The sequence below is a fragment of the Borostomias antarcticus genome (assembly GCF_949987555.1).
Source record: "Borostomias antarcticus genome assembly, chromosome: 3".
NCBI lineage: Eukaryota > Metazoa > Chordata > Actinopteri > Stomiiformes > Stomiidae > Borostomias > Borostomias antarcticus.
In genome coordinates this window covers 15,479,086-15,495,716 of record NC_140236.1, presented here as the reverse complement: position 1 = coordinate 15,495,716, position 16,631 = coordinate 15,479,086, and the positions used below count along the sequence as shown (strand labels likewise).

General features: G+C 51.6%; 1 protein-coding gene across 1 annotated transcript in view; it reads right to left on the bottom strand.

The window, feature by feature from the left end:
* scube3 (signal peptide, CUB domain, EGF-like 3) overlaps positions 1 to 16,631 on the bottom strand; it is a gene marked incomplete at both ends in the record, with an annotated part of 88,891 nt that overhangs the window by 23,517 nt on the left and 48,743 nt on the right. Inside the window, 3 exons of the mRNA XM_084436462.1 lie at positions 6,427 to 6,474; positions 10,550 to 10,666; positions 12,294 to 12,443. Of these exons, the coding sequence (XP_084292588.1) occupies positions 6,427 to 6,474; positions 10,550 to 10,666; positions 12,294 to 12,443 (315 nt within the window). The remainder of the gene's footprint in view (positions 1 to 6,426; positions 6,475 to 10,549; positions 10,667 to 12,293; positions 12,444 to 16,631) is intronic.

Below are 16,631 nucleotides of genomic sequence, written 5' to 3'. Positions count from 1 at the left end.
AAAAGTGTTAAGAGTAGTTCCCCCAGAGAGGACCTAGGGAGCAGAGGGCTACGCTCAAATCAACAGCTTTTCATCACAGTTGGAGATGGACGATGGCTTTATGAAGAACACAGGGAAGGACGCAGAGAGCAGAGTGTTATTGGCAAGGCACTTACAACAGAGACGTCTACCAGCATGCGTACTGTGTGTGTGTGTGTGTGTGTGTGTGTGTGTGTGTGTGTGTGTGTGTGTGTGTGTGTGTGTGCGCGTGACTACGTGTGAGTGTTGCTCGTCTTGAGCCAAGGGGAATCAGCCAAGCCCCCCCGTCACCAGGACAACGGTTCCACTTCCAGAAAGCTGCGGTCAAAAGCATAATTTCCCCCCCCTGGCTTTAAAAACACCCCCCAGGCATTCGGAGGATTGAAAAGCAATCTCATCCAGGTCTGGGACCTGCATTAGCTAGATTGATTGTGAGGAGAAGAGGTGTAGTCAGACGGGAAGGAAGGATGGACAAATTTCACAGAGACTTTCCCTTTAAAAAAAAAACGGGCTCAGAGCTAATGAGTTTCCCCTCTTTAAAGAGCTCACTGGCTGCCAGTCACAGCAGCTTCTCCAATGGCTTCAAAACGCGTGTGGAAATGTCACATCATTTAAAAACTCTCATGAGGAGTTCTCCGGGTGTTCAGCTGGGGCGGTCAGCTGGTCAGCCCCCTGGAGTCTCCTCATCTCTGATCGACCCGTCCACGCTGGCTGAGTTCATTCATAAACTATCTCCATTAAGAGCTGAGGGCCGGTCTCATAAACCAGCTCAACAGCTGGAGCGGCTGACAGGGCACACACACACACACACACACACACACACACACACACACACACACACACACACACACACACACACACACACACACACACACACACACACACACAAACATGCAAACACACACATGTGGCACTGGAGAGAGGAGGCACAGCTGCCCCAGTTTCCACAGAGTAACAATGGCTCCGAAAGGGAAACACCTCACTCCCTTCACTCAGAAGTGAGGCTGCGTTGGAGGGAGCAGACAGAGCGCTAAACCAACCCTCCTCTCCCTCAGCGTCTAACCCGTCTGCAGGCTGCCCCCGTGGGTCTCTAAACCAACCCTCCTCTCCCTCAGCGTCTAACCCGTCTGCAGGCTGCCCCGGTGGGTCTCTAAACCAACCCTCCTCTCCCTCAGCGTCTAACCCGCCTGCAGGCTGCCCCCGTGGGTCTCTAAACCAACCCTCCTCTCCCTCAGCGTCTAACCCGCCTGCAGGCTGCCCCCGTGGGTCTCTAAACCAACCCTCCTCTCCCTCAGCGTCTAACCCGTCTGCAGGCTGCCCCCGTGGGTCGCAGCAAAATCTTCCATTCGGCGGCTGGGTCAAGGAAGGAAGTGCGAGGAGCGCTTAGCACCTGCCTGGGACCGGTTCAGGTTCCAGCGGCGTTGAGAAGCAGGGACCCCGCGGGGGGGTAGAGAGTGCCCTCCTACCCCTCCCTCCACACAGGGCTGAGTGTGTGGGGCACAGTCGTAGACAGTCAGGGCTGGACTGGCCATGTGGCGTACCGGGCAAATGCCCGGTGGGCCGGACCTACTTGTGGGCCGATCTAAAAAATATATTTATTTATTTTCTTTGGGGGCTAACGAATGGCCCATAGAGCAGGGACAGCGGCCCATTGGTCCATTTTCTATACTGACACTGGGCTGGCCCAATCATATGTAGGCCCCACCCCTCTCTCTGTTAGTTTCAGGTGTCATTTGCGTGGGCCGTTAGAGAGCCAAAAGTCAGTGGATGGAGAAAGATGCATAAGGACAAGTATAGTAAACCAAAGCGCAAGGGGGGCACAGAGAAATTACGAGCTAAAAAGATTAAAAGTCTTGAGGCGGATGCTGCAACATGTGCAAAAATTACTGATATGTTTGCGCCAGGGGCTGCTTCAACGTCTACAGCCTCAGCCCACGTTGTGCAGCAACACCATGTTGAACACGAACTTGAAGGAGAGGTGGCTGGTGGCCATGGTGGCCGAGAGCAGGACAGGGAAGCCGAGGAGGGACAGAGACATGACAGGGCCGAGGAGGGACAGAGACATGACAGGGCCGAGGAGGGACAGAGACATGACAGGGCCGAGGAGGGACAGAGACATGACAGGGCCGAGGAGGGACAGAGACATGACAGGGCCGAGGAGGGACAGAGACATGACAGGGCCGAGGAGGGACAGAGACATGACAGGGCCCTGGAGGGACAGAGTGAGCAGGAGGAGTGTGCAGTTGAAACGGTAAGGAAATATAGCTGAAAGCTAAAAAAGCTATAGCTAAATATGAATATGGGTGACGGCTATCTGCTGGCTAGCGCCAGCTAGCATTAGCTAGGTACAGCTAGCTAGCATTATCTAGCTACCCACCTCCCTGCCAAGCAAATCGGGTCGTAGCTAGCTACGTTTGAGCTAGCTAGCGTTAACACTGTTTGTCTAGGCCAGCCAGATAACGTCAGTACTAGAAGTGCTAAAATTAGCACTAGCGCTATTACTAACGTTATCTATTCTGGCCTAGCCTAGCAGTGTTGCTGCTGCTGGGCTACTTAACGTTATATCTTCGAAGAAAAAGAGGAGCAGGCTAACGTTAGCTGTGTGTGGCCATGGTCCAAAATTAACCCCATTTACTAGCCAATGGCTGGCTGCTAAAAATCTATTGGTAATTGATAATTTACCAGCCAGTTGACTGGTAAGCCTAGCTCCTTTCAGGACTGTTACTAAGGGGCTAGGTTAAAAAAAAAAAATTCATTCTCAACACTGAAATATATCAAAAGCAGACTGAGGAGCAGCCTGTCTGCCAGCAAATTGGAAGCCTTCATGTTGATGGCCACTGAAAAAGACGTCCTTGTTGCTTTGGACACAGACACTGTCATTGACAAAGTGTCAGAGAAGAGTGAGCTACTGAGGAAACTATAGTAAGTTGATATGAAATTGTTGTTATTATTATAAAATCATTCATAATCATGTAGCAGATTTTTAGACTGAAGATAGTGTGATCATGTGACTCATTATTACCCCCCCTCCCCTGTCTCTCAAAGGATGCCCGGCCCTAACTTGTGTGGTTCATTGTCCATTGTTGATGAGGGTATTCAGAGGGCCATGCAGCCTTTTCCACTAAGTAAGTATACAATACATGCAACTATGTTTTTATATTTTCCAGAATCTGTCATTTAATCATTTATAATTTAAAAATGATCATTGATCATGTCTCATCTCTCTCTCACTCCCCCCCCCCTCTCTCTCTCTGTCAGGATATTATTGTTGAGGGTATCCAGAGGGTCATGCAGCCTTTTCCAGTAAAGATAAAGGTATTATGATCATGTAATTACCAGTACTGTGATCAACTATCAACATAACTGATCATCAATTATAATGTCTCAGTCTCACCTTTCTCTCTGTCTCCCCTTTTCTCCCTCTCTCTCTATCAAAGGTTGCCCTAATTTGTTTGAAAAGAAGCACTTTGCTTTTAACTGGAGTGGACTTCACAGGCATCCTTTTTATGTAAGTAGTGAGTTTACAATCTATGCAACTGCTTACATTTTCTAGAAGATATTGTTACTATCTGAATCTATAGTTTATCTCACTTATCGTGTCTCATCTCTCTTCCTCCCTCTTTCTCACTCAGGATGCCATTGTTGATGAGGGTATTCAGAGGTCCATGCAGCCTTTTTCCAGTAAGTAAGTATACAATTCATGCAACTCTGATCATCTGAATCTGTCATTTAATCATGTATGACTTATCATTGATCATGTCTCATCTCTCCCTCTCTCTCTCTCCCCCCCTCTCTCTCTCTATCTCTCTCTTTCTCTCTCTCTCTCTCTCTCTCTCAGGAGATGCCATTATTGTTGAGGGTATCCAGAGGGCCATGCAGCCTTTATTACTAAGTAAGTATCAAATACATGCAACTATCTCTCTACATTGTTCTCAATTGAAGATACTGGACCAGTACTGTGATCATTTAACTCCATCAATTATCATTCTCACCTTTCTCTCTTTGTCTCTCCCTTTCTCACTCTTTTAAAGGTTGCCTTGTTTGAGGAGGAGATCTTTTCAGCCCAGTGGAGTTCACAGGCAACATTTTGAGTTACTTGTATACTTTGTACATATATTTCTATACTTACATTTGAATAATAATAATAATAATTTAATAAATAATTTGAAACTTCTATCAGAGCTTTTTCTTTGACAATTTCTTGTACTTCTACTGTAACTGTTACTTGAGTATGGAGATTGTGTACTCCACGGCCACATCTGATCACCAGGGAGTCAAGAGTGAGTGAGTACACTCTACCATTTGCACTGGTACACTTGTCCACGGAACTTACTCATCTTTGTAGTGGTTTGGGGAAATAGTACGGTGGTATTGCATATTTAAAGGGAAATAGTACGGTGGTATTGCATATTTAAAGGGGCCGCAAGGATTTCGTACTGGTGGGTGGTGTCCGACCGATTGTGGTAGGCCGGTCTGGGCCAAAAATGCCAGGGCCGATTTTTTGTCCCAGTCCAGCCCTGTAGACAGTGTGTGTAAATTGCACACCGTGAGGCGCTGTGAGTTGGCAGACATGGCGAGAAGACCTTGTCAGGACATGCCTCCAAAACGCTTAGTCAGACAGCCATCTCAGCACGCAGTAATGATCATGTTTTTAAAAAGGGTAAAGAAATATTTATGATATTATAGCTTTCCTTGGGGGGAAGGGGGGGGGGTTTGGATGGAGACCAGGCACATCAACAGTGTATTGGGTTGTAGCCCAAAATGAACAGTGGGCAGACTTTTATAAACACACACTAACAAATATGTACAGTATAGTGCATGGTCTTTATAAGTTCCATATGTCGATGTGGTATGAATGCTTCTCTCTCGATCGCTCAAGCTACAGTAGAACATCTATGACGTGATGAGCACTGTCGCATATTTCACCGGTGGTGGTGACTGACCACCGATGAAATACAGAGGAGGTTGGACGGACAGAAAAGTACAATTCCTCCCCAGCGGTCAGATCAGCAGCATGACCACTAAAGAGCCCAAACTAGCAACAGACACCAAAAAGCTACTGTATAACCTATGTGTCGAGCTAGCGGCAGACATGCAAAAAGACAGTCAGGTTATATAAAGATCTTAAGGTGAATGCTCTTTTAATAACAAAAACCACACATGATCAGATTACTGCAGCCGCTTGCGTGGGTTGGTAGGAATGTGCCCTCTGGCGTTGACGCTCGGAACTTGGCTGAGAAGCAGAGCTCTGTCACAGCTGGGCGCGTTCAGCCTGAACACCTCACACACCGCCATGGTAACAACTTTCACCAATCACTGCGCCTCCTCTAACCTTACAGGAAGCTGATTCATCTCTTTCTCTCCCTCTCTCCTCTCATTCTTATATGCCACATTATAACAGTGTATAATTTATTCAGAAACTAGGCTAATTGGCATCTTGCCATTCAAGTAGCCCTGTTATTAATATATTCAAAACAAGGTTCTATTTATCATAATTTGCAAACGAATAGTTTTGGCCACACAAAGAAAGAATAATTTAACAAAAGTACGTAATACTGTTTATTCCTCCAGTTGTGGAAGCATACATGGTGCATCATGGCCCATACATTCCTGGAAAATCATTTGTTCCAAAAGCTCTAATTTTTGTACGAAACCTTTGGACAGTGTGTACATGAGCCCCCAGAGCTGGGAGGGATTCTGCGTTGTATCCATCGCATGGCAGAGTCTCAAGTCATGGAGGGGACTCTGCTCTACGCTGTGATGGAGCTCCAATGCTGCTAGGGAGAGGTGTTTGACACAGCCCAGCAGCACACACACCAGCGCAGCTCGCCATTCCTCCACAGCAGTCGTATCAAAAAAAGCAAGAGACCCAGCAGAGGCCTTGGCTTGGTTCTAAAGAGCCATCACCAGAATTGGATCGGAGGGGACTCAAGGCTTTGTGCAAAGGCTCTTGACATAACGCAGATATTAATAATATCTGTTGTAAAAAATCTTCTAGGATCTGTCAATGGACACGTCTTATTACGAATGAGCCGTACGTGGTCAGATTGTAGAACAGGGAAAAGCCTTGTGACACAAAAGGGTCTACTATATGGTGATATTGGATTCTTCCAAAGTAGTTTCAGGTTGATATGGTTCTCTGCTATGGAGGGTCTGTGGTCCCAAACTTTTGTTCAGCAGCTGTGTTTTGGAAAGGCGTGGCGGGCAGCCACCATTGTTATTGAAAGGGCATTCACAGAAGGAAGAGGAAGGTGGGGAGGGTCAAAGGTCAGGGGTCAGAGAGGGATGATGCCGCTTCAGGAAGGAGGGGCCTGGGTCAGCGTTTGATTGGTTAGTTTACCCTATTCCCCACACCCACAGACGCAGGCCGGACCCCCAGAGGGACATCAGAGGAACAGAGATATTTACCATTGGGGAACAGCTGGGGGGCTGCCGGGGTCTGGACACTCCTCTCCCCTGCACACACACACATACACACACACACACACACACACACACGCACACACACACATGCACACACAGACACGCACACACACACACACGCACACATGCACACACAGATACGCACACACACACACACAGACACACGCGCACACACACACACACACGCACACACACACACACACGTTGCATAAACACCTTTAGTGCTCTTTGTTGGACCATACGCCGATCATCTGTGATGTAATCATAAGAATGTAGGCTATGCTGGTGTATTTTGGGCCAGGCTGATGTTCTGTACAGAGAGAATGAAACACACACACACACACACACACACACACACTACCCTGTCCTATCCCTCCTATCACAGGTTAGATATTCACACACTCCCTGGAGGAAAGGATAAGACTGCTAATGACCAGGACTGGCCAGGGAGCCCTGTCCACTCTGTCATCAGTCACACTGTCACACTGATGACAGATCTATATTCATAATAAAGACCATGACACCTTAAAGCAAATGTACCTGGCTTCCTAAACATGCAGACGCGCACCCACAGACAAACTATTCAAAAAGTGTTGGGGGTTGTAGGGTCCACGCTGGAATTAGTGCAAACACTGCAAGTTATGACAGTGCGAAGAGGGTAGAGGTTAGTCGTCGTTAGTAGGCAGAAAGACGCGGACAGACAGAGACACACACCCAGATGAACACTATGGCCTACTTTGCAGCCGGCGTGTTAGGAAGCAGCGGTGCCAGAGCGGCTGGTGTGTCACTGCTAAACCTACGGTTAGCCAATCGCTCTTCTGATCCCAGACCACGGTTAGCCAATCGTTCGTCTGATCCCAGACCCAGTGAGTGATGATGGCAGTGCTATGCTCTGCCCTGTCGCCATAGAAACCCATGGGAACTGGTGAAGGCTCTTTTTTCCTTGGTGAGGAGACCTCACAGCATGCACTGTTTAGATCTGTCGCCATAGTAACCCCAACATGACTCCATCCCGACATGCCCCATCCAGAAACCATGCTGCTAGGCCACGCCCCCAGACAGGAAGACAGAGCGCTGTCTGATGCATTCCAACGCACCACTATATACATTATGAATATAGTACTCGGACCACCCGAAATGCAAGGATGTTTGTGAGTTACGCATTTGGGCATGTGGAACGGCTATATTGAGGGCAGCTCCAGCTATGTGTTTAAATATATTTTCATGGTACTGTGTGTGTGTGTGTGTGTGTGTGTGTGTGTGTGTGTGTGTGTGTGTGTGTGTGCGTGTGTTTGCATGCTTATCTGTTTGTCTCTTTGTATTTTTACATGTGAGGAATGAGTGTGGTGTGTGTGCGTGTGTGTGCGCCTGCGTGTGTGGATGGATGGCATCCACTCCTCAGATGATTGCAGCTCTGGAGCATGTCTGCATCTGCCTGCTATTCGGGCATGTTTATGATCTGCTGTACTAACAGCTTGAATACTTCCACATGACGGCTGCTCCTTTCTGTTGTGATGCTGTATGTTCCCTGATCTGCAGAGTCTGTTCTATGTGTTCCCTGATCTGCAGAGTCTGTTCTGTGTGTGCAAACACACTCAGGCACGGCGCAAAAGGGTGATTTGGTAACACAATGAGTTTCTCTTACAGCAAATCAGATCAAATGTCACTTACAGTACTGGGAGTGTGTGTGTGTGTGTGTGTGTGTGTGTGTGTGTGTGTGTGTGTGTGTGTGTGTGTGTGCGTGTGTGCGCATGTGCATATGCGTGTGTGTGTGTGTATTTGGGTTCATGTGTGTGTACAGTAAGTATACTGCATGTGTGTGTGTGTTTTCCAAAGGGGAGCTCTACACTGAAGCATACTAGCAGAAGTAAATGTGTTTAGACTTGTACTGTAAACTAAAAGTGATAGATATAAAAGATGATGAAGGTGATGATAAAAGATGATAAAAGACAAACTGATAAGCATACTCTAAGAGAGAGCTGCACATTGCTCCCACTATAGCTGAATAATGGCTCAGTTCAGGTGTGGAGAGATTTGTAGTGCATATGAAACACCACCCAAGATGAATGAAGAAAGGTCTCCAGCATGCTGAAAGATTCAAATAGATATTCCACACCGAGCCCATTGACAGAGTTGGCCTACTGTGTACTGTGTGTGAGTGTGTGTTTTCTGGGTAAACGGGGCGGATGGTGGACTATTCACGCTTCGTGAGTAACAGTGTGTTTGCAACGTGGAAACGGGTTTCCAAGGACGCTGCAGGAAATGTAACCTTCATGAATCTACTCACTGGGAACAGAGTTGACGGGTGAGCTGAGCTTCAACTCTGAGGTTAGTGTGCAGGTCTCAGTTTAGGTAGAAACCAGTATGGATAAAGGAATATTTTCAAATTCTTAATCAGTTCTCATCCATCTCTGCTCCCACCTATGGGACTGAGGACCGAGGTTACATTTCACTCCTGTTACTGTGTGCTACACATGAACAGATAGAACATGGCGGCTGTTTTGGCTTTGAAACCATGACAATAGCAAAACAACACACCAGAATTAATTTCTCATCGCGACTTGCTCACATTTCCGTGCAGGAGTGTAGACTGTCCTGGCGCTGTGAGTAGCCTCGGTGAAGCTCGGCCCAATCATCCTGTCACTCTCCTCCCGGCCGCAGCGCTGCTTTTCACCGGTGGTTTGTTTGTTTTATTGAGGTTTTATTAACTAATAGAGTGTCTGGAAGACGGCGTGACCACAGAGTGGCCCCCTCATCCACAGAGCGGCCCCCTCGTCCTCCTCCGCTAGCCCCAGAGGCAGAGGGGGTAACCGGAGAAGCCGGCCGGCTGCCAGCGAGCCTCACACAGCTGGCCCGCCCGCCCGCGCCGGGGAGCGGAGGCTGAAACGTCTCATTTGGTTGCGGCCGGCACTGCGGAGGGATCCGTTCCGACTGGCGGAGCGCGGCGGTAATCACAGGGTGTCTGACCTGGCCTGGACACGCCGTGGCCCCCGGAGATCCTGCGGAGAGCGCAGGGGCCAGACGCTCGTCCACAGACAGCGCGGCCCGGCCCGCCTGCCCGGCTAGACACATGCGCCCACGACGACCCTAGTGACCCCACCACCACCAGCAGCAGCTCTGGGCTACCCATCCACCGGTCCACCAAAAGCAGCATGTGACATTCACCGAAACCAGCCGACCACCCGCGGAAACCTGGCCGGCCCCTTCTCAAAGCACAGCCCGCGTCTCCGGAGACACCGACAGCAAACGAGTGAAGCCGGACGGACGTTGTGTGGCGCTATGGAAACTCAGCTCACAGTCGCCAAGGTTTGCCAGATAAATCCCCGTCTAGAACCCGCGGTGGAAGAACCCCGAGGTCACGGCCGTCGGAAAAACTGCCGTTCGGCGTGGCGTCTAATCTCTCTAATCGCCTGGGTCGTTGAATATAGCTACGCGGTTCAAACCAAATGAGAAACTCAGCACTGGAACGTATGCCTGCGGGTCAGGTCAGGTCGGGGGGAGGGAGGTAATAACGTGAGGTGGGTGAGAGTGACGGCGCTGACCCGAGGAGACATGCGACAGCGTGGGAGGAGGAGCAGAAGGAGCAGAGAGACCAGCCAGGCGGAGAGGGGACAGGACACAGCAGAGAGAGAGAGAGAGAGGGTTACAGCAGCGGGCTAGCAGCAGGCTAACAAGCTAGCAGCAGGCTAACAAGCTAGCAGCAGCAGCAGAGGAAGCAGCAGGAAAATGTCTGTGGACAGAAGCCTCCTGTCCTTGTGTGTCAGGTCTAAGCAAAATGTTTGTACTACAGTAGTTAAGCTGGATAATAAGAGCAAGTCATCGATAATTATAGTAACAACATTGTATTCACATCTTGTAATGATTGAGTAATTGTTTAATGGTCACAATGTAATGTGGTTCAACAGTTTGGGTGACCAGACAAGTGGAATGGGGGAATACAATGTTGTTGCAGGAATTAGGGTGCTGTTCCAGCTATAAAGACTAGAGGAGCTTTCATGTGAAGCATTTCCAAGAGTTCATTTCCAATCTTCCTGAATATTGCCTGCGATCGTATGAACAGGGTTGCAGCTGTTCTCCTCCACGTTCCCTCCAAGGTCATGTGACTCACCTACACATGTCTTTGCGTCCGTGTGCAGGGCGAACTTCATGTGACACGAACATCTGGGCCCGTGGTCTGTCTCCTCGCAGATGTGCTGGCAACCACCGTTGCCGTAGTTACAGGTCACTACAAAAAGAGCACACGGTTACATCACATGTGAAGGGGAACATGCTACAGTATGTGCAGACGTGTGCACATCTGGTCACAGCGAACTGCGCTTCAAAAAGGCAGAGGCACACGCTCGCTCTACAGTATAGCCAAGCTACAACCCCAAATCAAGGATATTTGCAATATACTGTAATGTGGAACGCTGCTGAGAATGTGATGATGATTGGCTGTCCCTCGTAGCCGTATGGGGACCTCCATGTTTCAACCCGAAACCACTTCAAGTTTTATATTTGTACATTTTTCACACCTTTATGTGAGGAATCACACTAACAACACTTCACAATCACATGGGCTGGTCCTGAAGGTGACTGAGGGGTTGGCGTAGCTCATGTAGCAGTGTTGGTGTTAGCAAGGCCCAGGGCTTTGATCATTAAGGACACAGGTTTCATATTGACAGGAGAACGTCAGCTCACATAAATGTTCACAATGCTGCAACCGCGGGTGTCAGTTTCACTCTACGGATGGGAAAAGTGGGATGTTTGGTCTGTGTGTATGTGTGTGTGTGCGCGCGCGCGCAAGTGAGGAGAGAGGGAGTGTGTCGACATTAGCACTCTAAATACACCTGTGATGACAGACTGACAAAGAGTGAGAGCCAAGGCTTCCCCCACCATCCTGTCTGCACCCCCCCCCCCCCCCGCCTCCTCCCCTCCCCCCCGCCCTCCCCCCCAACCTCCTCCTCCTCCCCCCAACCTCCTCCACCCCAACCTCCTCCTCTCCCAACCTCCTCCTCCCCCCCCCAACCTCCTCCTCCCCTCCCCCCCGCCCTCCCCCTCCAACCTCCCCCCCAGCCCCCAACCTCCTCCTCCACCAACCCCCCCCCCCCCCCCCCCCAACCTCCTCCTCCCTCCCTTCTGCCATTTTCCTGGGCCGTCAAAAAAAACAGTAAAATAACACTTCTCCGATCCTTATCCAAACACAGACAAATCCCCCATCAGCCCTGGACCCCGGCCTCGACAGGATGAGCCCCTGTTGCACGGCAACAGGAAGAGGGCTCTGTCCATCACGACGGCCGCTCTCCGAGGAGTCTGCCCGCTCTGCCCTACTTCTCCGCCTCCTACCGCCGTTCGCTCTGATAAGCCGGTGCATGCGAGAGAATGAAAAGCGACTTCTCGTTCTCTGTCTCGTGAGCGTGGCATCGGAGCTGCTCGTGCTGCGTCTGCTCAGTCCTGTTAGTGGAGGGAGGTTCATTTTCACGGGCTGATAATCCTGTAGGCAGCTTATGACTAGTGTGTAAATCCTCACCTTTCGTAGTCCATATATGCGTGGATGTGTGGGTGTCTGTGTGTGTGTGTGTGTTTGTGTGCGTGCGTGTGTGTGTGTATATATGTGGGTGGGTGTGTGTGTGTTTGTGTGTATGTATGTGCATGCGGTGTGTGTGTGTATGTGTGTGCGTGTGTTTGTGGATGTGTGTGTGTGCGTGCGTGCGTTTGTGTATGCGTGTGTACAGTATGTGCGTGTGTGTATGTGTGTGCATGTGCGTGCGTGTGTGTGTGTGTGTGCGTGTGTGTGTGTGCATGTGCATGCTTGTGTGTATGTGCACCTGGGCGTGTGTGTGTAGGTGTGTGTGTGTGTGTGGCCCACTTACACTTGCAGTCCCTCATGTTCCTGGTGAGCTGGAAGCCAGGTCTGCACTCGCAGGCGACGCCTCCCTTGGGCGTCTCTCGGCAGATGTGGGCACAGCCGTGGTTCCTGTCCATGCAGGTGGGCCCATCCTTCGCCCCCTCCGGCTTCACCGCTGGGGGGGGGGGAGAGAGAGGGTTAGGGTTGACAAACACACACACACAGGGGTGTGCACGCACGCGCACACACACACACACACACACACACACACACACACACACAGGCACTCACAAACACACGCACGCACAAATGCACACACACACACAGGCACTCACAAACACACGCATGCACAAATGCACACACACACACACTCCCCTAATCAGTCTGCCGGTGGTGACTGACATGGACAGTGCCCCTTGCCAAAGTCTCAGGGAGTGATGGTGGCTTGTTAGAACACGCTGCATTGTGTCAGGCTGCAGAGAGAGGAGTGTGTGTGGGGAGGGGAGTGTGTGGGGAGAGGAGTGTGTGTGGGGAGAGGAGTGTGTGGGGTGAGGAGTGTGTGTGGGGAGAGGAGTGTGTGGGAAGAGGAGTGTGTGAGGGGAGGGGAGTGTGTGGGGAGAGGAGTGTGTGTGGGGAGGGGAGTGTGTGTGGGGAGAGGAGTGTGTGTGGGGAGGATCAGGAGTGTGTGTGTGTGTGTGGGGAGGGGTGTGTGTGTGTGTGTGTGTGTGTGTGGGGAGAGAATCAGGAGTGTGTGTGTGGGGGGAGAGGATCAGGAGTGTGTGTGTGTGTGTGTGTGTGGGGAGGGGAGTGTGTGTGTGTGTGTGGGGAGAGGATCAGGAGTGTGTGTGTGTGGGGAGAATCATCCCCTCTTTTTCCCCCGCCTCGACGACACCCCCAACGACGCCGCCTCCTCTTCCCCCGACGCGCTACGTGACTCCGCCTTCTTCGGGGATCGAAGGGGTCTGACTAATTCAGAGTGAGTGTCGCCGTTACAGATGCAGCTGAACCCCCCCCCCCACCCGTCTCATTAAAAACATCTCTGTCCTCTTGAACAGGGGCGCGGAGGAGGAAGGTCTCCTTTGTTGGCTCATTAGGAATGCTGACATGCAGGCGTCTGTTCAGGGCTGCAACCCTCTTCATTATCTAACCGACTAAGGCTGCACTAGCGTGGGCTGCTTCTACTGAGTCCTACATATTTATATAGTTCAAAGTCTTCACTAAAAGCAGCAGTCAGAATACTGAGACTGAGCTCATGTATACGTTACCGTGCGGCAGTGGGACATGTCAATCTGAACACTTGCCACGTGACGGTCAAGCACAGAGCGTTCCCTGGGCCGGCGTGAAAGACTAGGGGGAGCTGCCATCAGCGAGTTAGAAAAGTGCTGAGGGATGTAGAAAAGACAGAACCGAGAGTTTTATCCTTAATGACTTATTTATGTACCTTAACGCCTGCCTCCTCGTAGCCTTGTTTAATGACACTCTTGTTTTCCATGAGTTCTGCCAAAAAAAACAACTGCCCCTTTTATTTATTTGAACTGATGTCATATTTCCAGTCCCTCTCTACTTTGTGGAGCTGACGGTGCAGAAAGACAGGCAAAGACAGGCAAAGACAGGCAATTTTGATGCCCGACAATAATGCTTTCCATCGCCTTAAGTCTGTCAGGAGGTGTTTGGAGGTCAGATATCCACCTCAGAACCCAGCGCCTGAGCCCCCGCCTGTTGAGTCAAGGTTCCCCCAGAGGACAGGGGGTCAACGCTGAGCCCCCGCCTGCTGAGTCAGGGTTCCCCCGGAGGACAGGGGGTCAACGCTGAGCCCCCGCCTGCTGAGTCAGGGTTCCCCCAGAGGACAGGGGGTCAACACTGAGCCCCCGCCTGCTGAGTCAGGGTTCCCCCAGAGGACAGGGGGTCAACACTGAGCCCCCGCCTGCTGAGTCAGGGTTCCCCCAGAGGACAGGGGGTCAACGCTGAGCCCCCGCCTGCTGAGTCAGGGTTCCCCCAGAGGACAGGGGGTCAACGCTGAGCCCCCGCCTGCTGAGTCAGGGTTCCCCCAGAGGACAGGGGGTCAACGCTGAGCGCCCACTGTCCAACCATCACGGGTGAGACCGCGTGGAGATCAGCGCTCTCCTGAACGCGAATACACATCAACAGAACATCAACTGAACACATCAACAGAACACATCATCTAGACGCTCCGGCAGAACGGGGGGGGGGGGGGGGGGAACTCGAGCAGGAGCTGGAATTCGACGGTCCCCTTTCCACAGTTCCATGGTTCCCCGCGTCCGTCCGCCGGCGAGACAGACGTCTGCGAACACACAGAGGGGATAGAGTTTCCAGCTTGGCAACCCTGAGAGACGCAAGATCGCTTACTAGGGTCACGTTATGCATCTCCAGAAATCCCCCACACTCCTATACGAGACCCCTCTCTGGTACCGCAGACCAATCCATCAATAATGGGTCGGACCGGGGCCAGAACCTGGGCCCTGGCCTCTCCCAGGACCCGTAAAAAGCCAAAGTGCTGAGTCTGACACAATGGTCCTTTTCTCCCCAGCCCGGGCCAAGACCGGTCCTCCCCTTCAACCAGCCCGACACTTCCACTTTTTAATCACCACACTAAAAGCTGTTATTATATTTTCTGTCGGGGTCTCAGTCGAAAAAATTGAAACAGAAAAAAATAATTGGAAGCAGGAAGAGAAACCTTCCCTTATGTGGAGGGGGAACGAGACGTGAGCTCCGCGCTCCCGCTAAAACACGTTACCAACCCATAAAACATCACGTCTATATGGAGAAACCTATAAAAATATCACAGGCTCCTTTATAGACAGAGAGCTGGACAAGCTAGACGAGCTGAAGCCTCGGGACGGGGAGGGACCCTTCTCAGATGACTGACCAGGGACCGACTGGACATTGGTTCTCACACTTTTGGACACGGACATGGCACATAGAAAAACCACCGCACTCGTGGAAAAGAAGAACACCCAGCAATTAGCTGGGAGCACCAGTGAGAGTTCCCCGGCCGCAGAAGAACCCAACCAGAAACAGGTCACGACCTGCCCAGCAGACAGACAGACACACACACTCTCACACACACACACACGCACACACACACACACACACACTCACACACACACACACACTCACACATACTCACACACACACTCACCCACACTCGCACCCACACTCACACACACACACTCACACTCACTCACTCACTCACACACTCACACTCACACGCTCACACGCTCACACTCACTCACACTCACACTCACACACTCACACACACACTCACACACACACACACACACTCACACACTCACACTCACACACACACACAGACAGACCGACAGACACACAGGAGACATGTCTGGCCCAGACCGTTCCTATCCTCCGTAGAACACCCCTCCTCCCCCTCTCTCAACCCTCCTCCCCCTCTCGCAACCCTCCTCCCCCTCTCTCAACCCTTCTCTCCCTCTCTCACCCCTCCTCCCCCTCTCTCACCCCTCCTCCCCCTCTCTCAACCCTCCTCCCCCTCTCTCAACCCTCCTCTCCCTCTCTCAACCCTACTCCCCCTCTCTCACCCCTCCTCCCCCTCTCTCAACCTGCCTCTCCCTCTCTCAATCCTCCTCCCCCTCTCTCAACCCTCCTCCCCCTCTCTCAACCCTCCTCCCCCTCTCTAAACCCTCCTCCCCCTCTCTCAACCCTCCTCCCCTTCTTCAACCCTCCATTCCCCTTCTCACCCCTTCTCCCCCTCTCTCACCTCTCCACCCCCTCTCTCACCCCTCCTCCCCCTCTCTCAACCCTCCTCCCCCTCTCTCACCCCTTCTCTCCCTCTCTCACCCCTCCTCCTCTCTCACCCCTTCTCTCCCTCTCTCAACCCTCATCCCCCTCTCTCAACCCTCCTCCCCCTCTCTCAACCTGCCTCTCCCTCTCTCAATCCTCCTCTCCCTCTCTCAACCCTCCTCCCTCTCTCTCAACCCTCCTCCCCCTCTCTCAACCCTCCCCCCCCTCTTCAACCCTCCTCTCCCCTTCTCACCCCTTCTCCCCCTCTCTCACCTCTCCACCCCCTCTCTCACCCCTCCTCCCCCTCTCTCACCCCTTCTCTCCCTCTCTCACCCCCTTCTCTCCCTCTCTCACCCCTCCTCCCCCTCTCTCACCTCTCCTCTCTCAACCCTCCTCTCCCTCTCTCACCTCTCCACCCCCTCTCTCACCCCTCCTCCCCCTCTCTCAACCTGCCTCTCTCTCAACCCTCCTCCCCCTCTCTCAACCTGCCTCTCTCTCAACCCTCCTCTCCCTCTCTCAACCCTCCTCCCCCTCTCTCAACCCTCATCCTTCTCTCTCTACCCTCCTCCCCCTCTTCAACCCTCCT